Source organism: Carettochelys insculpta, chromosome 17 (genome assembly GCF_033958435.1).
Source record: "Carettochelys insculpta isolate YL-2023 chromosome 17, ASM3395843v1, whole genome shotgun sequence".
Taxonomy (NCBI): Eukaryota; Metazoa; Chordata; order Testudines; family Carettochelyidae; genus Carettochelys; species Carettochelys insculpta.
The window spans coordinates 8,124,043-8,150,448 of NC_134153.1; the positions used below are offsets into that span (position 1 = coordinate 8,124,043).

General features: G+C 46.9%; 1 protein-coding gene across 1 annotated transcript in view; it reads right to left on the minus strand.

Moving 5' to 3' along the window:
* Window positions 1–1,835: 1,835 nt before the first annotated feature.
* SLC17A9 (solute carrier family 17 member 9) overlaps window positions 1,836–26,406 on the minus strand; it is a 30,884-nt gene continuing 6,313 nt past the window's right edge. Inside the window, exons 2-13 of the mRNA XM_075011947.1 lie at window positions 19,385–19,582; window positions 17,369–17,508; window positions 16,742–16,841; window positions 14,596–14,726; window positions 13,249–13,345; window positions 11,266–11,362; window positions 7,747–7,834; window positions 7,238–7,272; window positions 5,418–5,533; window positions 3,174–3,229; window positions 2,119–2,148; window positions 1,836–1,999 (exon numbers count right to left, since the gene is read on the minus strand). Of these exons, the coding sequence (XP_074868048.1) occupies window positions 1,836–1,999; window positions 2,119–2,148; window positions 3,174–3,229; window positions 5,418–5,533; window positions 7,238–7,272; window positions 7,747–7,834; window positions 11,266–11,362; window positions 13,249–13,345; window positions 14,596–14,726; window positions 16,742–16,841; window positions 17,369–17,508; window positions 19,385–19,582 (1,252 nt within the window). The remainder of the gene's footprint in view (window positions 2,000–2,118; window positions 2,149–3,173; window positions 3,230–5,417; window positions 5,534–7,237; window positions 7,273–7,746; window positions 7,835–11,265; window positions 11,363–13,248; window positions 13,346–14,595; window positions 14,727–16,741; window positions 16,842–17,368; window positions 17,509–19,384; window positions 19,583–26,406) is intronic.

A 26,406-nucleotide genomic window follows, 5' to 3' on the forward strand; every position in this document is an offset into this window, starting at 1 on the left:
TTTCTGCTATGCAGTGACAGTGATTTAGACCAGTGTATGCCTAGTCCTGAAATCCTGTAAGTCACTCTTGTATGTCGTGGCAACCAGCCACCTCAACAGACAATGGCATAAGTGCCGAAGCAGTTCGGTCACTAGGTGTCTTGATGCAGAGTCATGAGTGACTCAAAAGGCCAATTCTCTGTCACAGATTGGGGCATAGGACTGAAACTTAAAACCAACATGTTAGTTTGAGGTTCCTTTGAAAAATTGTCCCCAGCTCCTTCTCTTCACAAGTACATTTTTTTAAAACACAAATGTTGAACAGAACCCCATAGACTTTGCATAAGCTATAAGAATGGGGCAGGGAGAAGACATTTAGTAATTCAACGTGAACATTCGTATTTAAAATAAGCCCTAACAAAACAAACTTGCAGTCTGTTAATCGTCCCGCACGTGGAACTCTCATTGATTGCAGTGAGAGGACCACTGCAGACAGTTTGCGGAGTCACCTCTTTAGAGCTTAAAATGGACTAAGGCTTTTTGGCATTTAAAGTCAAAACGTATGAACAACTTAATGCATTCAGGCTCAAAAGCTTGTATTGCTGAGGCAGAGTAACCCCTTTGGTGAGCATGTAGCAGTATGGATCCAGAATGCAGAAACGAGCCCTGCAACTCGTGCAAATGCATAACGTGCTATTTTCAGGTGCTTTGGAATGTCTCCTGCATTCCTTTCAATGCATACTGGCACAGGCAACATTTGGCAGGTGCATAAGGGGCCACATGCACCCTCCACACCCACCCTGCTAGTGAGTGTGGGGACAGTCCCACCCCTCACCCAGAGTGGTATGGCCCCAGAGCAGTTCAGGCCACATTACTCCAGGGGAGGGGGACTGACCCACACTTATTGGAAGTGGTGCAGCACTGCCATGGAATAGGCATGCAGGGCAGAGCTGGGATGAAAAGGGAAGAAGCCTGGTTTGGAAATGGGTGTGGCAGGAAGGGGAGAGGCAAGGTGGGGAATGAGCAGGGAATGAGTGGGACATGGGCAGAGCAGGGGGCAGGGGCAAGGCCAGGGCCTGTGGCCAGTGTCCCCCTCCAAAATCCCCACACCAGTCTCCTCCGCTTACTGGGAACAGACTAGCAAAACAGAGCACACTTGATATTATGGATCCATTGTCCATCGAGCCAACCTTGATACACATTCGCAGCATACGACAAAACAACTCTGAACCCCCTGATCGTACCTGTTATCTATACCACAATACTAACGCACACAAGGGCAAGCTAAGGGCAGTCCCTGGTATTATTACGTTAATCTAGTGTTGATGAAAGGAGATAGGAGCTCTCTCCCCACCCACAGAACAGGTGGGACAACTGCATGGAGGGCTCCCACACTGCTCAGGTGCCTCAGCGCTGTCCTGGAGGGACAATCTCTCCAGATGAAGGGGCTCACTCCCAAAGAGCCTTTCAGTCCTTGGACTCTCTTCTGAGTCTTCCGCTCAGGCACCTCTTAGTGTCACCTGGTACGGCATTTCCTGGATACTTCCGCATTAGGAATTTGCAGACAGCCACCAAGGAGTTCACCATAGGATATCAGCTGCTTTGTTCAGTCACCAGTGAATTCAAATTCAAGCTGGGGTCTATCAGCTGTCCCCTGAGCAAAGTTTTAAATCTGGATTTCCTTCCTCCTCTGGCTTTAGTCCAGGCCCGTAATAGTCTCTCAATAACTTTTTTTCTCTTTAAAATTCTACATAACATTTTCTTCGCAAAGAACCATTTGCACAACAGTGGTCCATGGGAATCACAATCCAAAACCTTTCACCAGACGTCGTTTACTGAACTCATCTTTACGGTGACTATAGATCTATATATGCAGAGTCTGTGTCCACCCTTTGGGCCTTTCCAAAGATCAGGAATGTACAGAGCCCCAAGGCATTAACTGTAGCCACCAGGTTGAAAACGGAAACCCAGGAACCAGTGGCTTCAATCAGATGCCCAGCTAAGTACACACAAATGACACCTATATGCAGAGAGAGAGCAGAAATTACTCAAACGTAGCCAGACCAGATCCTCACCCTCTAATGTCAACTGAGCCACAGGATCCCACAAACGTAGGACAATGCCAGGAAAATCCCTTACCTAAAAGGGCGCCACCTGTATTTGCAACACCTGCAAAGAGCAGAAGGAAATCACTGCATCACATCATCAACTTATGCACGATGCTTCTAACCATAGGCTATTTGCTGCTCATTTCGCAATGAGTAGTAACTTCAGTGCATGGTGTTATCTGGGCTTCCACTCTGCCTCCAGTTTGTAGGCAGGCAAAACTTCCAAGGGGAAGTGCCAGCTGGAAGTTCTAACACATACACAATCCCTTCCTATAGCCTGATTCCTGTGTGTGCCCAAGAGTTACACTAGTTCAAGGACATGCATGTGCAGGGGAAGCACATGAATAAGAACAGAAAGAGGCTGAGGGTTGAAAGGCTAGGGCTGGAGGTGTGCAGTGCTGCTCCCAAGATTTTAGACTCCCTGTGGGCTTGCCCAGTTTGTCTAAGCACAGCCCCTCTGTGTGAGTGTCAGGGTAGAGCTGCAGCCGCCCATGCAGCAGAGTGGGAGAGAGTGCTGGGAAGTGGAATTCTCTCTGCCAAGATCACAGAGAGAGCTTGCCCCCTGCTACTCCTTCCAGGCAGCATGGCATATATTTTCCCTATTGCGCACCAAAGCAGCTTAGCTGTCTAGTGTGTAGAGGGCAGGGTCCACCTCCTCCCCATCCCCTTTAGGATGTTTTGTTCTTCCAGTGGGATGCAGAGACTGCCCATGACTCCGGATGCCATGGAGGAGAAAGGACTCCTTCCACATCCCCCATTCTGCTGTGCCATGTGCCCCCCAAAAGCCACTCAGCTACATAAGCCACAGAACACTTTGGGGAACAATCTGGCCCTTTGTTAATTTCTCTCTGACATACAGAATGGGCCAAAACTGCTGCTGTGGCACTTACATTACCAGCTTTCTGGACAGCCAAGTTGTGGCTATGAACACATTCTACCTTCTGTTATACCTCTGCAACCCTACTAAAGCCAAGGGGCGGCCTGAACTGAGGCACATTCTGCCCTCATTGACTGGTGTGTACAGGTCGTTCCCCCATATGTAGGTATTTTCCATGCAAATAAAAATTATTATAAATGCCTCCTTACCAAACACCAACCCAGCACACGATGGAGCCAGATCCTGTACATTGACTGAAATGCCACTGTTGACAAAGAGATGAGAAATGAAAGGCTTTTATTAGGAAGCAAGATTTGATTGTTTTTCAGAGTTTACCCATGGTAAGCATGGATTTGCTCAATGAAGGGAACCAGTTCTAACCAATCCTTGGGGAGAAGGAGGACACTGAGAATGAGTATATGGTTAAAATTGAACCACAATGGAATGTAAAGACTTCAAAGCCAATGAAGCAAAGGGATTCAAGGTTAGCCAGAAAGCACATCAGATGCAGTGCTGGTTAGATGGCTACAGTTGCATTTTCAAGTACCAGGTGGAATCAGGATGAAATTCAAATTCTCTTTTGCTGTGTCCATCCTTTGCCTGCTAGAATGTGCCAGTTTCACTATAGCAAGGCTAAGATACTTTTCCCTGCTTGACGAGAACTTGGTATTGCTGTACGCCAGTACAGGTCTATGAAACCCAGCATTCTGCAGTGACCAATATCTGATGCTTCATTTAATAGCTCTGGAGGCCAGAAGGAACCTTAGATCATCTAGTCTAGCCTCCTACTAGGCTGAAGCCCCAAGCCCTGGCATCTTCTCCCACATTTCATGGGGCTGAAGACCTGACTCCCAGTGTCCCCATCTCCATAAGGCTGAGGCCCCATGACTCCCCCTCCTCACAGCTGAAGCCTGGCACCCCACCACTCTGCAGGCAGAAGCCTCTAGCCCCAACACGGGGCAAAAGCCCCAAGCTGTTCCTCCCTCCTGTGGTTGAAGACCAGCGCAACTCCCTGTCCTCCCTCACTGCTGGAGGCTGGAGTTTCATTATTGTGTTGAGAAGCAGGGGGTTCAGAAAGAAAAAGTTTAAGAACCCCTGATTTACCTCATGTAGTCTTATCCTCCTGCAGATCACATGCCACAGAATATTACTCAGTGACTCGTGCATGGAGTCCAATAACTTGTGTTTGAGTAAAGACATCCCATCTCGAAGGGAAGCCATCAAGAGAAGGTGAATACAACATTCACTTTGGCAATTAGATCCAACAGTTAGTAGTCCTCATGGTTAAAAAGCGTGTCTTGTTTCCAATTTGAATTTGTCTGGCTTTAGCTTTTAGCCATTGGATTTTCTTCTGCCTTTCTTTGCATCTGGGCTAACTCAAAGCTTGAGGCAGGAAGAAAACTAAATCAACGGGTGTGCTGAAATTGGGAAGAAACCCTCAGTTCTAAGTGGACAATCAAACAGAAGTAAATGACAGATTTAAAACCATGGGGTCAATTTGCCAATGAATTTGCTAGACGCTGGCTTAGCTAGGAATGCTGTGGAAACTACTCCCACGCAGATCTCAGAATGCATCTCAGATGTGATCTGCAGCAACCTGACTGGCCCATCCACAAAGCAGAGTATTCATTCCCTACCCCCAGTGTGGCCGTGCTCGGCTGTTTCAAAACTAGAACATTAAGAACATAAGAATGGCCACACTGGGTCAGACCAAAGGTCCATCTAGCCCAGTCTCCTATGTTCTGACAGTGGCCAATGCCAGATGCCCCAGAGGGAGTGAACAGAACAGGCAATCATCAAACGATCCCTCTCCTGTCAAACATTTCCAGCCTTACAAACTGAGGCTAGGGACCCCATTCCTACCCATCCTGGCCAATAGCCATTGGTGGACCTAACCTCCATGAATTTATCTGTCTATTTAGCTAAGCTGAGAAAGTGGGGAGGTGGTGAGAGAAATGCTTGAATTTTAATCATGTTGTGCATTTAACGTTCCCCTTCTGTGGGTATTTAGCTGCAAGGATTTAGCTGGTTGTCCAGCGACTGACATGACACCCATGTTCCAGACACTTTTTCTTTATGGACAGTCACTGTTCAGTAAAACCTGGATACGCCTTTGACCTTGGACTAGATGGTCAACAGAAATCCCACACGTAACAAATAAAACACTGATGCTGTTTGTCTGCCAAGTATTTGGCCTAAACTGCTTCTGGAACTGTAAAGGCAGTGTGGCCTATTGGATGGGGTACGAGGCTGAACCGCTGAAGAATTTAATTCTATTCTTGTCTCACCTATTGGCCAGCTAGGTGATTGTGGCTAGTCACTTCACCTCTTTGTGACTCAGTTTCCCCAACATGGATAATGATAACTGCTGTCTGTGTAAAGTGTTTGGAGAACCACAGATGAAAAGGACTCTGTCAGAGGTAGGAGTTGACTCCTACTATGATAATTGTTACCTGTGGTTAAAGGTCTGAAGTCCAATGAAGACAGAGGCAAATACGATAGCTTTGCAAAAACTGGCTGTCTGACCCATGCACAAGGCAAAGATGCTTGAGACACCTGAGCCAATGACCTGAAGGAAAAAGAAATGTAACACTCACAAAGTTTCACAGCGAGTGGTAGTGAAAAGAGCAGCTCCTACAGCAGACAGTCTGTCCCTTTGTGTAACACAAAGGTCTGGCTATGGGCCTGTATGCAGAACTAGGGGGTTCTTAGGATGTGCTTTTGCATTGCTAGGGGGGTGGCCTGTCTGCACAGCAGAATACCCTTTCTGAAGGCAGAGGCCCTGGTGGCTGGTAGACAGCAGCATTTCCCAAATACGTCCTGACCTGTTAGTCGCTTGCCAGTCACTGCCCCCCGTTGCTATTTCTTCCCCGTCTCCCCGCGCTCTTCTCTGCTTGGCTGAGGGACCAGGCAGCAGCAGTGCCGAGGAAGTGGCCACACGTGGACAGTCAGCAGCCTGGTGCTGACTGTGGCCTCGCTGCAGGGACAGAAGGACTGACTGGGTGCATCCAGGACCGCCAATGGGGGGAGGCAGCAATTGCATAGGGGCCTGGCGTTTCAAAGGGACCCAGAGATCTGGCTGCCACTGGTACTACCTCACGGTGCAACTGGTGGAGAGGGGCAGCCCAAAGGGCTGTCTTCCCTAGGCCTCACCCATTCCACACCTTGGTCTCACCCCTCTGGGAACATAGAGCAAGAGCCCCTCGCCCTGCCTGCCCACTATGGTTCTCGGCCCCGCTGGCTGCATCAGGGGCGGGAGAGAGGGAGTGAAAGCAAGGCGCTGAGAGAACAGAGCAGGAGATTTGCCAGGCTGGCAGAGGGGAGCAAAGGACTCAAAGCTGCTGTTGTACACTCACAGGATTTACAAAAGAATGGTTTCTGTATATCTCTACAGAATGGCGGCTCCCCAGAAGAAACCAAATGCAGTTGTTGGGGGCCCCTGAGTAAAAAGGTTTGAGAGGTAAACTTCCCACACAGTGTCAGATTCTGTCCTTGGAAAGGTCCTTACAACTCCCATACATGACAAAGGGCATTACACACATGTAGAGAACAGTACGTATCCAGCATTCTACAGAGTGGACGGGCTGTGCGCTTGCATGGGGATTCTTTTCTTGTTCATTCTTTTGTCTGAAACCTGAAGTCAGTCAGTGTGAAAAAACATGCTTGCTCTGCGTGGCTGTGTCTGCACTACAGAAATAACTTTGAAGTTGCTTACTTCGAAGTACAACTTTGAAGTAGAGCATTTACACACACCTTACCTGGAAGTTAAACTTCGAAGTAGGACACCACTCCATTCCCAGGAATGGAGTAAGGACTTCAAAAGGTGGGTTCCCTACTTCGAAGTTAACTTTGAAGTTAACTTTGAAGTAAGGAAAAAAAAAAAATGCATGTAGACTCTCTGCTGGCTACTTCGATGCTGTGCTTAACTTTGAAGTTAACTTTGAAGTTAGTTCCTAGTGTAGACGTACCCCATGTCTGATAAAAACCATCCAAATCATTCACAAAATCACCATTCTCAGGTAAACTGGCAAAATGTGATGGTTTCTTAAAGTCCAGTGAAAAAGTCAGGGTGTTTTTCTGTATTTCCCTTCCCATCAGAGCTGGTTACCGTTCTACCTGCTCTCAATAAAAGGTTTTTTTTTTTTTTTTTGGTAGCCAAGACCATAAGTCCACTTTCCCTAGAGCTCTAATCTGATCTCCACTGTTACACAGACATGCAAAATAGGTGCTAACAGATAACTGACATTTCTCTCACAGGCTTTCATTTTCTTACCTGCATGAACTTCCGAACAGTGATAGTTTTATACCCTGAAAGGAAAAAGGCAGATGATTGGAAATATTTAAACTAGACCCCATCACTGGAGATATTTAAGAAGAGGTTAGATAGATGGCTTTCAGGGATGGTCTAGAAAGTGCTTGCTCCTGCCATGAGGGCAGGGGGCTGGACTCGATGGCCTCTCGAGGTCCCTTCCAGTCCTACTCTTCTATGATTCTATGATTCTAAGCTGTGACTGATTTTTCAGTTGACATGAGTTCAACACCGATAGCTTTGGGCTTGTGCTGGGAGAAGAAGTAGGTAAACTTCCCACACAGTGTCGGATTGTGTTCTCAGATAGGTGCTTACAATTCCCATACACGACAAAGGGCATTACGCATGGGTAGAGAACAGTATGTATCCAGGCCAGAAATCTGCTTGCTTTCTCCCAACAAATCAGCTCCTCCCATCTGGCCCTCTTTTCCATATAAAAGGACAGAGCTGGTGAACTCCCAAGGATCTCTTACCCTGGTTGATCAGGTGATCGGACAGGAATCCACTAAACAGACTTGTTGGGATTGCAACCAGCCATGGTACGACGTTAAACACCCAGCCCTGAAAGGGAGAAAAATCCTCACAGGGAAAGTGAAGAGAATCAACATTCACTTCCTGCTACTGGAGCAGGATGTGTTGGCAGCTAATGAATTTGCTAATTAGGGGAGAGCGGGGTTGGGTTTAGTCTCTCCCAATTCCTTGCTCACCTAACATAGGAGCATTAAGCCACTTGCTTGTAATACTCTCTACCCAATCCTCTATGGAGCTCTGCAGCACTGACAGATGGGGCCTCGGGTCTGTAATTTATGTGCCCATATAGGGAGTCGTATAAATAAGTGGATTCTAATAACCGTGAGGTCTGACTGGGTTTACACCCATGACAGAGGAGCACAAATTTCTCGCTATCACAGTGAGAATTAAGAGTGCCAGGGTTCACTGGCAAACAAACAGGGTTGACAACTTTCCCAAATGGACCAACCAGACTCTGGCAATGGCATCTGGTCAATCCAATTAGGAAAGCTGGCAACCCTACAAACAAGATTCTGCAGCACAGAGCCAAGATGCAAAGAGTATATTCTGTCCTGCCTCGTGCATCACCAGCAAAACTGCTAACCAAATTCAGACTTTGGGCACTGTATTATTAGCTAGCATTGCAATGAAGCTAAGGGAACACAACTGGGTTTTCTGAAGCCAAGGCTAAGCTTTCAAGACTGATAAACAGAAGAATCTGACTTTGTTTTTTAACCAAGAAAATGTACTGTGGCTGTAAGTGAAGATAATGAAGGGTTAAGTTTTCCGAAGTACAGTAATGCCCAGGTCTATGCCCTGCTGGCTTTCAGTGAGATTTTCAGAGATATTTAGGTGTCTAGTGGGATTTTCAAATCATCAAAATTGATTAAGCTCCTAAATGACTTCAATGGTAGTTAAGAACCTAACTCATTCAGATGTCTTTTTCAGCCTCCCTAGGCATATACCTGCGAGGTTAGGCACCTAAAATACCTTTCAAAATCTAGCCCTTAGTCATGTTTGAAAATGGAACTTAGGCTCCTAAACTGCTTAGACAGTTTGAAATTGAGAGTCTGATTTTCAGAAGCACTGAACACCAGTTGCTCCCACTGCTTAGCACCTTTCAGCTTATGGACCAAAATATCCAATAAGAACAGAGGGACACAGGAGAATGCCACATTGTTATTATATAGCCCCCTTTTCAAATCCTAGCACACTTCCTGACATGGCCCAAAGGTGCAGGATTTTCTTAACTGGACTGGCCATTAGCAGAGAAAGAAAACAGCTCACCTGCAGCATGTATGTCTGACCAGTAGGTGACATAGTTTTACCACATTAAAGATTATTGTCAGCCCTTTAAATTCACATAGAGTAAGTCCACATTTTATTAATATGTATGAGGTGAGGCCCCATGCAGGAACATTATATCAAGCATTTTACACAAGGGCACAGGAACTAAATGCACAACAGATGGTGAAATTACCAAATCACTGCTACAAAAGTTTATTATAAGAGGTGCTGCCAATCTTTTTATAACAGTATGTTTGCTGGATAAATACACAATTTCAATATAAATATACGTCATAAAGCCCTTCATAAAAGTACTACATATAAATAGTAATAGAATTCTATATAAACAGAATATAAAAATAGGCCTCAGAAATTCTGGACACCTATGACAGAACCACCACAGAACAGACAATCTTAGGATTTCTGTGGGCAGAATGGCTTGTAAAAATAGAAGCTCTCAGCTTGGAAGAATTTTAACCGAGTTTAAAAAAAAACAGATTTATTTGCGCAGAGAGCAGTCTTTTTCAGAGCCCTGACAATAAAAAAGTGTGCTAATTAGTAATGACAAATAGCACTGTAACAACTAACTTCATGCCTCTGACTCAGCTATGACAGAACAGTAACAAAGCCTTGTGTAAACACAGGTTAGTGGCTGTTTGAAATTGCTCTCATCTGTGAGCTCTGTGTCATCCTCACCCACACAGCAGTGTGGATAGAAACCATACAGAACTCTGAAAAGAGCAAGCCATGCTGGAGAGCTGCTAAAAGGAGACAGGGGGAGCTGTATGTTGACAGTGGTGGAAGGAGTAGGAGCAGGCCCTGCTATTTCTCAGCACTGCTGCTTAAACAGTATGGCTAGATCCTGCAACCAGAGCCCTGGAAGTCTGTGTGAAGCTGTAAGGGTGAATCTACAGGCACACAATGGCACTGATCAGGGCCTATAACTGTCACTGCCTTTGAAGAGAGTTTAAAAACACTGGTACTTTTCAGCTAGGAAAACAGAGGACTAAGGGGGACTATGACAGAGAGCTATAAAATCATGACAGATGTGGAGAAAGCCAGTAAGGAAGTTTTATTTATTCCTTCTTGTAACACAAGAACCAGGGGTCACCAAATGAAATGAATAGGCAGCATGTTTAAAACAAGCAAAGGGAAGTATTTTTTCACCCAATGCACAGTCAACGTGAGGAACAGTTTGCTAGAGTATGTTGTGCAGGCCAAGATGATAAGAGGGTTCAAAAGAGAACTAGAAAAGTTGATGGAGGATACCTCCACCCATGACTATTAGCCAGGATGGGCAGGGATGGTGTCCCTAGCCTCTATTTGCCAGAAGCTGAGAATGGATGACAAGGGATGGCTCACTTGAGGATCACGTCTTCTGCTTATTCCCTCTAAGCATGTGACATTGGCCATTGTCAGAAGATACTAGTTTATAATGATCTTTGGTATAACGCAGCATGGCCATTTTTATGTTTTTACATGTGGGAGGTACAAGTGTCTATTAAATAGCTGGACTCCTGCATATATCAAGCGTGAACTCCCTGCTTGCCAAGAGCCTCACTTGAGAATCAGGGTAAATGCAACTGGCAACAGCACAGCCATATGCGCAGAAATCATTCCTCCTTCCTCTTCCCCCTTCTCTCCCTGCCAGCAATGTGTGATCCCCAAAAAAAAAGCTTTCCTCTTATACTGACACCGTCTTTCTAACTCATACAAAATCCCTAGGTGCCCACCCTGTCCAGTTCCCAACTGTATGTGTTTGTGGGGGGGTGGGGAGGGTCGCATTAGACCTTCTGGCTACAAAGGATGCTTTGACAATACAAAAGCTGCTGCTTCTGGAAAGTTTGCCATTATGGAATGACTGAGAGTTTAACCCCCTGACACTTTCTCAGATAGCAACCTGTGGCAAGACTTGGCAAGTGACAAAATTTGAACGGACCTATCAGAACCAGGCTGAAGAGGACTAGATCGATCAAAATCAAATGTAGGGGGCAAAGGGTACTAAAATCAACTTCATAGTGTTCCCAGCTCAGATAGCGAAAGGACCATTCTCTTCAGGCCTAATCCAGAGATCAATGACGTCAACGCAAAGGTTCCCGATACTAACATGAGCTGCGTGAATGCCTGGGGAATACTACATCCCTTTGTTTGTACTGAGCTCTGAGAATCTCCACTTTGTGGCAGTGTCAGCCTACCTTGGACTCGGGAAAAGTGTCTTTAAAGAAAGTTGGCAACCAGGAGAGGAGGGTAAAAAATGTGCTGCCTGTAGAAAGCTGAGCCACTATGACAGCCCTGTAAATACACAATGGGAAAATGAATCAATCCAGATGACAGATCACATTCCATAAAAAAGAGGATTCTGTTATTATTTCAAAACAGTGGTGTCAGGCATATGAACAAACCCTCTCTAGCACTGAGGCAGTTTCTTGCAACTTATTGGCATAACTAATGCGAGCTGACTGCCAAGGCAAGAAGATACGGCAATGCACCAGCTTATTCCCATGATGCTTTCACCATAAGCTGCTCTGAAGGGAGACTCGGTATCAGCTTATCATACAATCAGTGCTGCTATCTGTCACACTCTTGGAACGCATATGAGTGGTGGAAGATTCCATTATCTCCTTAATTACAGCAGAACTTGTGCACTACTTAGTGATTTCGTTTAGGTCCTGCTAGGTGTCTGTCTGCCAAGCATGTCCACTCAAGCCCTGGTATTGGCAACAATAAGCCACTGACTTAACCTAGCATAGTAGCGGGGCTGGAGTTGACATTTAAACAATAACATGGGTGGTTTTGAGCAGAACCATATCTGACAGAACATCGCAATGCAAGCGTACCAGGGAAGATTACTACCTTCATGTTACACCCATTATCAACAGAGCCACACCCTCTGCACCTCTTCCAGAACACTGGGGCACTACCCATTCCCTCCCACTCCCCTGACTATCTTTAAAGCCATGGCTCCTGTCCCTAGGCTTCTCTCACTGTCTTCCCTTAAATGGCCACAAGGCAGACACATTGAGCAAAGTGAAAACATTCCCCTGCTCTGGCCTGGAGAATATTAAACGCAGAACCCCACACTAGGAAGATGCCATGTCTCCTGAAATAGTTTATTAAATCAGCATGACAATTGAAAGGCATTTTTGGGAGGTCTCTGTCTCCAAGGACAGCAAAGATACAGCACTGAGTGTCCTCTGAGCAACATATCCAGAGTATATGCTGTGGGGTTGCAGCCATGTCAGCCCCAGGATATTAGACAGACAAGGTGGGTAAGGTAATACCCTTTACTGTAGCAGCTTCTATCGGTGAGAGTGACAACTTTGTGAGCCACAGACCATGGAAAGACTTGAAGAATGTCATGTAGCTCGTAAGTTTGCCATTCTCACTAATAGAATTGGGTCCAGGAAAAGATATTACCTCTCCCGCCTTGTCGCTCTAAATTCAGAATATGGCCATATGCCAGGGATGGGAAATAAGTGACCCACATGCTGGAGGCAGTTCACCAGGATTAGCCTCTGGTCGCCATCAGACATGTTATTTACCTGCTTACCTGCAGGTATACCATTGGCTGCCGATCACCGTTCCCTCAGCAAATGGGAGCCGTGGGAAGGGGCATCCAGGTCTGTGCCACTTCCCACAGCTCTCATTGGCCAAGAATGGCAATCCATGGAGTGGATATACCTATGGAAGTGCAGGTAAATAATGCACCTAGTGTCCTGATGGGGTCTAACCTTGGTGAACTGCATCCAGCCACTTTTTGCCTGCCCCTGCCTTATACTCTGGGCTGTTAGAAGCACTTCTCGTGAAACAGAAACACTGAACAGTATAATTCACAGAGGACTGGATAGTGTAATATGGGAATACCGCTGCTCAATGCTGATGATTATGTTACCGCACAGTGATGAGCTTAGTGGCATAATGGTTCTCATTTTTACAGGGCAATGATTTGTAAACCTGTTAAAACTTCCTAATAAATAAATAGTTGTAAAATAGCACCCTTGGAAAGACCCACCGTTCTGCTGCCTGCCGGAGGAGTTTGGCAATGCCTGATGGTAGTTAACTCCAGGAACAAAGCACAAAGGTTTTAGAATGAAAGGAAGGGGGAACAACAACAAAACCAGGTTCCGCATGAGGGGAGGCTGACATGCACAACACACAGGCCCGTGACGTTTACTTACCAGATAGGGGCCTTTTTAAATAACTGCTTCCAGGGAACTTTGGTTTGTTTGGCTATCGAGTGGCCCTTTGCTCGATGTTCTAAGCGAATGATGAGATCTGCAGGAAAGAAATAAATCAAATCAAAGCTACACAAGCCTGTACAAACACCCAGGGTCTCTTCTAGGCTAGGACTTAAATGCATGATTTAAGACCTCCTTATAACATGAAGGATAACCCCAGAATACGTATGCATTAAACCATCCAAGCATTGAATGCAACTTCACTCTGCTCACAGCCACTCCGAATGTTGCTGCAAAGATCATTTTCCAAGCCCGCTACTATGCTCACATCACCCTTCTCTTTGCATCCCTGCTCTGGTTCCTCTTCTCCATTTCATTGGACATCAGGTGCTTCTCTACACTTTCAAGACCCTAAACGAATGGCCTACTCCCACCCTCCCTATCATCTCTCATTCACTGTCAACACCTGGCTACCTCCAGTGCTCAGCTGATACACTTTCAGACAGCATCTTTGCACTTCTCCCATGCTGCCCCTTACCCTTAGGAAACCCTCCTCAGAGAGGTGCTGGAACTGGGGTGGTGGTTAAGGACTGGGGGCCATGGCCTCATCACTTTTAAAAGTGGGAGGGCTATGCCATCCTACCTGACTTACAGGCAGGCAACCAAGAGGGAGAAGAGATCTTGAGGGAGAGGCAGAATGAAGGCAGTACCTGGGAGAGGCAGACCAAGGGTGTGACCTTGAAGAAAGAGGCAGAACAAAGGCAGGGCCTCGGTTCAGGTGCTGGTCCCCCACCCGCCCCGCTTCTAGGACTCTCTGGTGCTGCTGGCTCCCTGTAAACATCCACAAATCCACCTAATTATTTTCCTTCAAGATCCTCCTTAAAACTCTCATTTTCTGCAATACCTACCAAAAAAAAGAAAGTTAGTAACAGCTAGCCTGAATTCCCTGCCGGTACTTAAGCGCCTAAACCCCAGACTTCGGTACCCAAGTGTGAGGCTTCAGGTCCGAAGCCCCAGTTCTGGCTCCACTGCCAGCCATGGACATGTGCCAACCACTGCAGGTGCCAACCACTGCAGGTGCCCACATTTTTGCCATAAAAATTCCTGACTTGCTTAAGTTTCTGCCTAAGCCCCAGAAAGAGTCACAAAGCAGGAAGAGAGAGGCATTCGGCCCTCTGGGTCAGATGGGCGGCTGATCAGATGGGTGCACTCAGATTCCAGCCAGAGGAGAAGGAGGTGACATCTGCAGTTTGCCCCAATACACATCTGCAGTTTGCCCCAGTACATCACATCTCTATCATCCCACATCACAGCCTAGCCAATGAAGGCCTGGGGGAAGGAGGTTACCTTGTTCATTCAGGAGATATTTGCACATGCAGTAAACCCAGAGCAAAGTGAGTAAACCAGAGAAATAGAAGACACTCTCCCAGCCATACCAGTCCAGCAAGAGGGACCCTGCCCCGCCAATCACCAGCGTCCTGGAAGGAAAAGCCAAAAAGATCATGAACCAGATAAGAGTGTGCTTTGGGAAACCCACAACCCTCTCAACCATGCTGAAAGTGTTACTGGGCAAACACTGGGGTTTACTGGCTGTTATTTATCCAGGGGCTGTTTGTCTTGTCAAACTGTTGCACTGGCTAGTTATCCTGACCACATAACGCTGTATGGAGAAGTTGCTCAGTTACTAAAATCCATTCCACAGTACAATAGGGGTCTCAGACTCAGTCCACAGACCAGCTATTGCCTGAGCAGTTTCACAATCTGGCTGGGGAGCCCTTCAGCTGGAGGGGGTTAGGGGGAAACACAACCCCCAAGCTCCACCTCTTCCCACTCTGCCCTCCCCCCTGCACCCCCATTTCACCTCTTCTCATAGTCCCCCTTCCTGAAGGGATGTGGCCTCGGCACTTTTCGGGTGGGGGGGGGGGCCTGGCACAGGATGGCAGCAGGGCTCAGGCCCCCGCAGTCACTGCATCCCCTGCGGATGGGTTTTGGGGGTATGGGGCAATGGGGGGAGAGGACAGGGCAGAAAGAGGTGGGTTGGTGGGGATGGGGATGGACACGGACACATGCACCCTGGGCCACAGGGACTCCTGGGCTGCATTGTGAAACTGCTCAGGCTGTGCATGCCCTGCAGGTCATGAGTTTGAGACCTGTGCTCCAGCCCTGGATGTCTGTATTGCAAATTCTAGAGGCCCCCGACCCAAGCTCCATGAGCTCACTGGGGCCAGCCACGGGTGTTTAATTGCTGTGTAGACATGCCCTTAGTCCGTCCAATAAGGCCACCATTTACATCCAAGAATGCACCTATTAGCATAAGAAAGTCAGGATAGAACATAAATTGCATAACATACTTTGCTGCCCTACAGCCCTTCCTGTTGGAGATTCTCCGACAACTTCATGCAGGAAGGAAAATACTGTTAATTCTCATCTAACAAAGAGAACCGAGACTGGGGAGTTTAAGTGACATGCTCAGGGTCATGCAACACGTCAGTGGCAGGCCCAGAAACAGAACTCATGACCATACATGGTCTGTCTTGCTCTTCCTGCTGGCTCATGCCACTTCTTACAGCAAACCAGCAGCAACTCCTTCAAGCTGCTTGTTCAAAAGACAAAAAGTCCCACTACTCTTCAATACACCTGGGAGTACAATACGTTGCAAAGGACTCAGAGTCTTTGAGTGTGTATATTCTAGAGCAACTGTCAAAACTTTCTTCATGTGGCACACATGCCCGCCAGAATCCAATAGTCCAGATCTGTGATCCCCAGCACCGTCCTGAAGCATATGCAGTATATGTAGTTGTATAGGGTACCACTAAATTTGGGGCCCCGGTGGTGCTTCAAAGTTAGTAATGTCCTGTGCCACTTATGCCAGGAACCACCCTGGGCAGCGGCTCCAATTTCCTGAGCACCACCCCGCTGTGCCTCCCAGCCCTGTCAGTCGCTATCCCCCAGTTCCCGGTCTCCCCACCCCAACTCTCCATCCTGCCCACCTGCCAGCCCACACCTCTAGCTGGCTGGTGCCCCACCATCTGCCTGCTCCCCCTGCAGCATCCCTGTCTTCCTCCTGCCCACCCCCACACAACTCCTGCCTTCTCAGCCCACAGCACAGCCCCACTCCATAGAGTGGGCTCTCCCCACCCCTGCAGTTGCTGGAAGGTGCAGGTGCTCAGCTGCTCAGGGCACCAAAAATCTTAAGGACAGCCCTGGTGGTCTCTGTAAGCTGAGCGTTTGGGCGCCGCCTAGGAGAGAGTCAGGGGCCACACAGATGTTAAGCACGATGGTGGTGCACATCCCCATATGCTTTGGCACACATAACAAAATTTATTCCACCCACAGATGGATAAAATTAGAGGGAACCATGTTGCAGATGTATGTGATGGGTTAGTGGTTTTGCCTGCGGCAGTTCAATGGTGCTTTCTCTCATTCGGCATCACTCTGAGCTCCTGTCACTCACTGCTCAAAGCCCAGGGAACACTGGCCTGCGGGAACTTACCCAAACTGAGAGCCGGTTCCTACCGTGCTGCAGGTGAAGGCGCGCTCGCTTTCCCGGACCTTCTGAGAATAGAGGCTCGCCAAGGCAGGGAAGTACACTCCTAAGAGCAATGGAAATGAGAGTTCAGCCTGCAGTTATCAGGCACCCACAGTTGGTGGAGGCTGAAGCCCAAAAATAAAACCGTGAAAATAACCCAGAGCAAACAAGAAAAAGTCACCTGACCAACTTTGGGGTACCACATGCCAAGCGGCCCCACTTCCAGGTCCTCATTCCGCAAATTATCATCACTCAGACAGAAGGCCAAAGAAACCTCCCCAGATTGCAGGTGCTTTGAATCATGTTCAGAGCCCGGCAGAGAGACTAATGCATCCTATAGTGACGGCACCATTCTTGTCATAGACACATTTCTCAGTGGGCCCCATCTGGAAACCTAGCCACACCAGCACTGAGAATAGGATTTCCAGATGCGGGGAGCCCCGAAACTGAAGTTCACTCTGATCAGCCCAGCAATTTACAGGTGGCAGTGATGCCTGTCATTTGAGTCCATGATATCTGAGAGTTTCAGTAGAAGCAATTCCTAAATCAGTAGAACACACACACACACACACACACCACTTTTTGTCTCACCTTGCAGCAGTCCCATGAGGAATCGGGCAATGGTCATGAAAAGCAGGTGGGCAGAACTGATGTAGGTGAACAATGGTGTGATAGCGGTAATGAAGCCCCAGGCAGATGCAGAGAGGAGGAGGACTTTTTCTCCTCCAATCCTGAAAGAGAGGCAAGTATGATGTGTGTGGAGGAGGGAGGGAACTGTGCTTAGGGCATGGGGTTAGCACAAGGTCTAGGGATCAGGACATGAGGGTTCTCTTCCCAGCTGAATGTAGGCCAAGTGGCTCTCCATTGGACCTTCCCACCCCACAAATGTTCTCAGGGACAACCTGCTGACTTGCTCCTCCTTCACCTACGTCCTTCAGGGAGCTGAGCAGCAAAGCAGACCCTTCCTGTGCCCTCTTCCCTCCACTCCCTGGTTGCATCTGGAGTCATCTTCAACTGGTCATGCCTGCAGAACTCCTACCATTTCACTGCACACCTGAGGGGGCCTGGAAGGCACAGTGAGTGAAGGAGTATATAAAGGAAATCCCCATTTGCTCCCCAACAGCAGCAGATGCCTGGCACATTCACACTGTTGGGAAAGTGATTACCCACCACACCCGTCCACATAGTTACATTGTTGGTAATGCAGGAGGAGGTGAGGGGTGTGGCACTTACTTGGGGCAGGTCCTGTAAGTGACCCACACAGGGATACATTCACAGCCACCTCCAGACTTGGTAACAAGAAGCTGCTTTAGCCACACAGCACTGCCAGGGGTGGTTGCAGGGATCAGTGGCCATTTTAAATCACAAAAGGGCAGCAGGCAGGGCCGGGGTGTACCAGGGGAGACATGTGGGACTGGCAGGGAGGGCTCATGGAGAGACCTAGTCCCACACTTTGGTGGAGCTGGGCTGCCATGCTCTCACATGGGTGGTGCACAGGCTCATACAACTTTCCACCCCTGCCCATGGAGAACATAAGCAACAGCTGGTCTTGTAATTACAAGCCTCTCTCAGCAAGGTAAGGAGAAAACAGATAAATGAGGGGGACATCAGCCGGGAATGAAACCTGATTTCAAAGCCCCAGAAAGAGCTTTACAAACAACAGGGAAGGAGCAGTAGTCCTCAGTCTTTTTACTATCTTGGGAACCTCCCTCCATCCTGAATAGCCAGGTTAACAACACGGAAAGGCACGAGCTCAGGGATGAGAACAACAGATGCAGGGGAAGTTTCAATAACAACACGTCGTGAGCACCGTTCATTTTTTCTCAAAGGACGGGTGCTGTTTCCTGTTCTATCTGCTCTTCAGCACTGGCTTTGCTTGCCTGTAATCTTTCCTGTCATGGGGGCACTTTGCTGGCAGTCTATTAAAGACCACCGTGCATTGGCACACCACTTCACACAGATAACGTGTGACTCTAAGACTGTGTTTCTTACACAAGATTTTACAGGCAAGCTGTGCCCCCCCCGTACACCTCCCAAAGACACTGCAGTCTGGGGGATGAATTTAGTCAAATAATTACAGGTGTTTCCACAATACAGATGCAGATCACAGCAGATCACTCTCCCATAGACCCTGTTACTCCACCCTGGATGAGAAGAGTAGGGGAAGTCAACAGAAGAGTTTCTCTGATCAATCCTATATGGTGTAGAGCTCACAGTAACTGAGGTACATTGACTCCAGCTAGGTTATTCACATAGCTGGAGTTGCATAGCTTAACTTGACTTTCTACTGTAGTATAGATGTAACCTGAGATCAATTTTGAGTTGGTTACACCTTACTCACATTCATAAGGTGACGCGGTACTTCAGTGCTCTGCTGGACCAGAACCATAGGGTCTGATTGCAAACTGACTGAAGTCAATGGAAAAACTCCAACTTCAGTTTACTTTGGATCAGGCCTCTGGAGCTTCTCCTCCAGAGATATCAATGTACTTCCCAGATAGTTATCAATCCTCACCCCCTTTGGGGCAGGAGTTAGAGGTAAGGTAACTTTGCTAAGAAGTGTTATAGCAAACACTGAGCCAGGGATGGTAGAGAAATTTCCCATACCGATCACTGAGGTGCCCTCCAATGATCTGAGTTAAGCAGTAGCCCCAGAAGAAGCTGCTCAGAACAATGCCAGACTGTTTCTTGTCCCAGTCGAAGTGTCTGCTCATAGCCACCGCACAGATGGGCATGGTCACCCTGGCACAGTACAGTAAACAAGTCCCGAGTAGTAACATCACAGTCCAGATTCGAGATTCGGGCCTGCAAGGATGAAGAAAGAGATAGGGAACAAACAAGCTTTAAGACAAACCAGGTTGCCAACTTCTAATTCAGATCACACAATGCTGCCACACAGGTCATACAGGTTTCTTGGAGGGCTTTCGCAAGCCACACAAGTCTCCCTTTGAAGAGCAAAATGTCACAGCAATGCCAGCTTCACGTTCAGATATGGCCTCATCCACCTGCTTTCATGTCCTGTGCAGGTTCTTTAATGCTGCTTTGTTCCCAGCTGTGAAACAGTGAGCAGTGTTGGGTTTTGTCTACACTTCTACAATTAAAGCACAGCTGCAGGGGGCACTATTTCAGATTTTGGTAGGGGAGGGGCTGGCCTGAACATGCCATGATGGGGGCGTGGAAAGGAGTGAGACAGCCGTGACCTAGTTTTCCTTAATGTGGTCAATGGGTCCAGTAAAAATGATAATGCAGGTGTGTAAGTTTTGAACTTTTGGGCTGACCAAAGAAGGGACAGGGATTCAGGTCAGATCTATCAAACATGATGTTTTTATGCCATACTATTTTAATTTCTTACACTAAATGTTAGGAAAAGTTCTCTATATTTTTCTGCTTTTCCTCGGGATCAGAAAAGAGGCCCAAATGCCTCTTGCTGGGCATCTTGTATCTAGGGCTGTGCATAGTGGGAGTAAGATACTACCATGCTGATACCCCACAAAGGTGTGAATGACTGTGTGGGGGTGCAAGGCAAGCCAGACTTGAGCCCACTGAGTTCACTTGTTCTTTATGATAGTGCCTTGCACACCTTGCAGTGTTTGCAGCAGTAAGCACAGAGGCACAGATACCCAAAAGAAACGAAAAGGAAATTCCAACTCTGAAAAAAAAAGTTTTAATTATTAAGATTTCACGTCCCGTCCCTTGACTTCAAAGGTATTAAGAGTCCTACATTTCATTGAGGAGATAACTGCAGTGCTGTTGGAGCTGTGTTGGTCCTAGGATGAGAGAGAGACAAGGTGGCTGAGGTGGTCTTTTACTAGACCAACTCCTTTTGGTAGAAGGGACACACTGTCAAGCTTTTCAGATCTCCTCTTGAGATCTAGGGAAGCTAACTAGCGTGTCTGAGCTTATAAATTGGGACAGATTGTTAAGGACAAGGGGTTTGTGCACGCTGCAAGAGACCATTTAAATGAAGTGAGCAATTAAAGATTAGTAGGCAGAGGGGTTAAAAATTATTACAACGAGCTATAAACCCAGTCCATAGTTTTTAGCCTCCTGCAGAGTTATGCAGTTGAATTCTCAGGCTCATCTTTTGAAGGGGTGATGCGGTTTCCTTTGCGGGTGAGGACTGAGGTCAGATACAAAGTGATCGTTTTTGAAAAGTGTTTGCATGTGGATGACTTGTGTCTTTTATTGTTTTTCTGTGAGAATTCATTCGAGTGCATGGTAACTGTCTGCCCAAAGTCCTTCCCCTCTCTAAGAATGCAGAGAATGGCACGTGGGCTGGCCAAGTCAGGTTAGGTGCAGGTGTCCTGAACCAAACTCAAAGCGGTCAATGGATGCGTTCCCTTCGCTCCAGTGGACATTTACCTCAGGCTCTCAGCAGAAGCAAGTGGCTTTACCTTGTATCAAATCACTATAGTATCATGTTACACCTACATTTCTCTGGTGTCAGTGATTTCACCAGGCACTGGCTTAGGCCCAGGATGTTGACAGGGAGTTCCTGTTGAGAGAGAGATGAGTGTACTGGATCCACAATGGGCAGAAATGTTGTTCAACTCCTGTGGGAATAACTGGGTGGCGGCACAGGAGGTGCTCTCATTAATGCTGAATCAGGTTCCCCTGCCTTCCTGATCCCAGCTCAGAATTTCTGACCTAGTGCATAAGAAACATGCCACATTCACATTGTGTGGGATCAGGGCCTACAACATTTTAACTATGGACAGAAGAAGAGAGGAAAATGACAGAGAGAGGAAAGACAGTGGTGGTTTAAGCACTAGAATGAGATTCAAGAACATTGGTTCAGTTCCCACCTGTGTCACAGACCCTGTATGTCCCCTTTGGTGAGTGACTTAGGCAAGGTCTACACAAGGCAGGTAAGTTGATTGCGGGTAAGCAATTCTAGCTACAGCAAATGGATAGCTGGAATGGACTTATCTGCAATCAACTTACCTGGCTGTCCTCACTGGGGAAGGTCAACGGGAGAGTTTCGATAGTGAGGAGTACAGGGGTCGACTGACAACGCCAATAGGTTGATTTCACATGCCTCTACCAGGTGTGCAAAATCAAACCCTGGAAGATTGACCCTGAGTGGGTGGCCTTAATCTCTGTTTCCTATGGAGGTAATAAGCCTTCCTTTACCTGGTTTCTTGTTTTAGATGGTAAACATTTTGGAGCAGGGACTATCTCTGACAGAATGGCTGCATAGTGCTTTGCATAATGGTACCTAATGTTACTTAGGCTCTGCTGCAGTAAAAATAAATAATATACAGGAACAACAACAAGGGGGATTAGAAAACAGGAAACCTTTTCTCCCCACCTGGTTTTTGACAAAATTTCTATGGAATATTTTTATGAGCTTTAGTTTTTAATCCTTTTTTAAAAAGTGGAAGATTATTTCACAGGACCTGATTATTGTCATGGATTGCTAGTCTGTTTTATGTCATTTATTTCTATTGTTTTCATTTTCTAGAAATATGTAGCTGTAGATATAAGCACAAACCAAGAGGAAAAGTGTGGAGAAGACTTCAAAACAGGGCAAGCTTTTTAGACAGCATTTCTAGCCAGAAAATCCACTAAAACAATACTAAGTGTCACATATAAGCACAAGCTTCACCTCTGCACCAAACTATTGAAAGAATTAATCCAAGGATCCTGATGTGTTTATATCCGAGGAAAGCACCTTAGTTGCAGAATCATTTTTCCCTAATTACAGTTATTATTGTAACTGCAGATGAGTCACTGTTCTGCTTAGTTCAAAACAACAATTTACAAGGCAAATAGGAAAGTGTCCGCAGACACTGAGGAGTGGGGGGACTACATGTCCCTATCTCAAGAACTAAATAGTAATTAAAAAAAAGCATTATTTTGCATGCCTCTAGCACCCTCCATCTGAGAAGCTAAACGTGCTTTACTGGGTGAGGTTCTGTGGCTTACAAAGAGCGTATGAGACTAGATGAAAACGATCCTTTCTGGCCTTAAAGTCAAGGAGATGTTAATAAAGTCAACCTAAGAACCTCCCTCATAAAGTGAGAAAACAAAATTTGCCTGTTACCAATATGGAAACTGAGTCACAAAAACTGGTCTAAGTGCCTTGTTCAAAGTGCTATCTGGAAGTGACTGAACTGGCAATAAACTTGTTTTCTGACTCCCAGCTGATGACTCTGACTATGTGGAGTGTTCAGTCCTAGTCTCTCTTCAGGAGCCTTTTGGGTGGCCTCCACTCTCTTGGGAGACTTGGGATCAAGAAATGATCCTGCTGAGCAGGGGCAACAAGTGCTGGAGAGACACTAGGTCAGATAGTCACATGGGGTTCTCCAATCCTTATACTTCAGGGGTTCTCAAACTCGGAGTTATTACCCCTCAGGGGGTCATGAGGTTATTACAGGGGGGTTATGAGCTGTCAGCCTTCACCTCCCAAACCTGGCATTGCCTCCAGCATTTATAGTAGTGTTTAATATAAAGAAATGTGGTTTTAATTTATAAAGGGGAGGTTGCAGTCAGAGGTTTGCTATGTGACAAGGTCACCCATACAGAAGTTTGAGTATCAATTCAAGCAGCTGGCTCTCAGCAAACCAAGTGGAAGATCGGTCTGCTCCTGCAGGGAACTGAACACGCATCAGCTCTCAAACTAAGACTATGTCTACATGAAGCTAAGAAAGTTGACCCCAGATACACAATTTTCACTATGGCAATTACGTAGCTCAAATCAACATATCTGCACTCGGCTAACTTAGCTGTCTATACCGGGGAAGGCAAACAAGAGAGTTTCTCCCAGCAACCTCCCTTACTCCTTGTATCTTGCAAAGAGTACAGGGGACGACTGCGACCCCTGAGAGGTCGATTCTGCACGTTTCTACTAGATGTGTGAAATCAAACATCAGAAGATCGACGCTGAGTGAGGCAATCTTCTGGGGTAGTGTAAATCTGCCCTAATGCTTCAACTTCTCTTACCTATACAAAAGCTCCACAATAACCCTCAAATGCCACAGGAAATCATAGAGATGAAATAGAAATCTACAGTTCCATCCCTTTCCCCCAGCATCAGGCACATTTGTGTGGGTGATGGGGAAGTTCACCACCTAGAAAGCAACCTTTGTTTTACCAAGCACTATTCGACACTGGGACATGCCTTTAATTAGTCCCTGTGTTTGGGTCACAGTTAGACGCATCGACTTGGTTTGGCTTGTTTATTCCAACAACCCTGCATTCAGACAGCCATATCCAATGCCCTTGTTTTTAACTTCTTGCAGATTCCTGTCTCCATCACCGCACAGGTTGTGAGTTCAACACTTGAGGGGGCCATTTAGGCATCTGGGACACATAAATTGAAAAAAAAAAAAAAAATCAAATCTGTCAGGGATGGTGATAGGCCCTGCTGTGAGGGCAGGGAACTGGACTCGATGACCTCTCAAGGTCCCTTCCAGTTCTATGAGACAGGTGTATCTCCACATATTCAATATATATCTGGCTCTTCGCTGCAGCTCTGCTTTGAAACATCCCTAGGTAGCAATCTCCTAGGATTCCTGTGCTTACACAAGCTGAATAACTGAGTCAGTGGTTCCCAACCTGGGGTCCATGGACTGCTGCAGGTCCACCACAGTATTGCAGGGGTGTCCATGAAAAAATAAAGAAATAAAAATCATCATAGAAAATAAGTTTTAAATAAATTGCAAAGTTACAATCAATTATTATTTTTAAATTAAATCTCTTCCAATCATGTTATTAATAGTTATCCAAAAATCAATGTTGTGGTTTCCTTTTTCATTAATAAAGTATACACAGCAGCCAGAATTGGCTTTGATCGGGGTCTGCGAATGGTCTGCGGTGGGTGACTGAGGGTCTGCAGTAGGGAAGAGGCTGGGAACGACTGCCATAGGCGAAAGCAAACATCACTGTCTGCCCTTCTGTATCGGCGAGGTTGGTTTATGTTTAATGTCCTAGGAAGTCACAGATCTCCAAGAGGCTAAATAAATAAATAAATAAATAAATAGCCCACACCTCACTCTAGCCCAGAGAAAGCCAGCAGCATAGTGGTGCTTTAGTTTCTCTGTGTTTTTCATGTGGCAGGAATTTCTCCAGGAGCTGCCCCTCAGCTAATATTTGTTCAGCTTCATTTCTCTTGATTCAGACCTATCCCTTTCCCTCAGTCAGTGATTCCGCCTGTTTACCGACAGCTCAGCTGGCTTTTCAAATGGATAGTCTGGAGCTCAAGCTGCCCTTAGATTTTAGTTGGTGCTGGCTTTTCAGACTGGAATGAGGATTGTAGTTATGCGTGTGTATTTTAAGGAGGAAGCAGGGTGGCGTTCAGACAGCAAGGCTAAGGCTAAGAATAGTCTTATCCATCTATGTGGCCAGCAGACCAACCATTTGGTGTTGTTCTGCTGAGGGGAGTTGCCTATAGTAGAAGAAGTTATAAATTCAGAGCCTGATCCCTGTTAATGCTGCTTTGTGTGGCTCCATATTGGGGGGTGTAGCCATGTTGAACCTGCACTCCGACGGCATGGTCTAAAGGGGCCACTGCGGACAGATAGCACATAAGGGCAGTGTTCTGAACCACCTCATGGTGGTCCTGCCCTCTCCCTGTCTCTGATGAACCTGCCCAAGTGTCTTGATAGCTCAGCTTCCTTCTCTTTCAAAAAGGGACAAAAATGTTCCCACCCTCCCTTGTAAAGCACAGTGAGATCTTGGGCTGCTCATATTCACAGCGTTGTCACACATCATCTGTGTCTTCACAGGGACTAAAACAAGAATCGTTAGCTCAGAATTACTGTATGTCTTCCCTGCCCAGAAGATCGACCCAATTAGGCTCAATCTTCTGGGGTTCAATTTCACACGCCTAGTGGGGACACACAATATTGAACTACCTGGGGTCGACAGTTGACCCTTGTCTAAGGTGACCATATCTCCCATGGCCACATATGGGACTAGGGGGGTGCTCTCTCCCTCTTCCCCGAGCCTTGGGGAAGCAGCTGGCACAGAGCAGCCGTGGTGCTCCATCCCACCATCCCCAAGCCTCATAGAAGCAGCCGGGATGCAGCAGCCACGGCACTCCCCTGCTCCCTGAGCCTTAGGAAAGCAGCAGGGAGGGAACAGCCACGGAGCTCCCTTCCCTGCACCTTCCACGAGCCTCGGTTGGCTCCCTCTGTTGTGGAGAGCACATACTGACGCAGAGTACGTGCTCTCCAGCTGGCAGCTGCACCTGCACAGGAAGTACCCTTTTATAAAATGTCAGGATGTCTTTTTGGGTCCCAAATACAGGACGGTTCCACCAAAAATGGAACGGATGGTCACCCTACCCTTGCCCTGACTCAATGTTGAGAGAACTAAGGGTATGTCTACACTTACTGGGAGTCAACGCACCGCAGTTGATCTTCTGGGGATCGATTTTGCCGCACGTTTGAACACAGGGTAAAATTGATCTCTCTGGGCTCGACTATCAATCCTTGTTCTTTATGCTGATGCATAGAGTAAGGGACATCCACACGAGCCCAAACAGGCCTGCTCTACACCAGGGAAGAAAGTCAATCCTGATATGTCGATTCTAGCTATTCTGAGATCGACTTTGATCCCTAGTGTAGACCAGGGCCTCAGAGAGGTTGATATGAGAGTTTCTGCCCTTGACCTCCCTCTGTTGG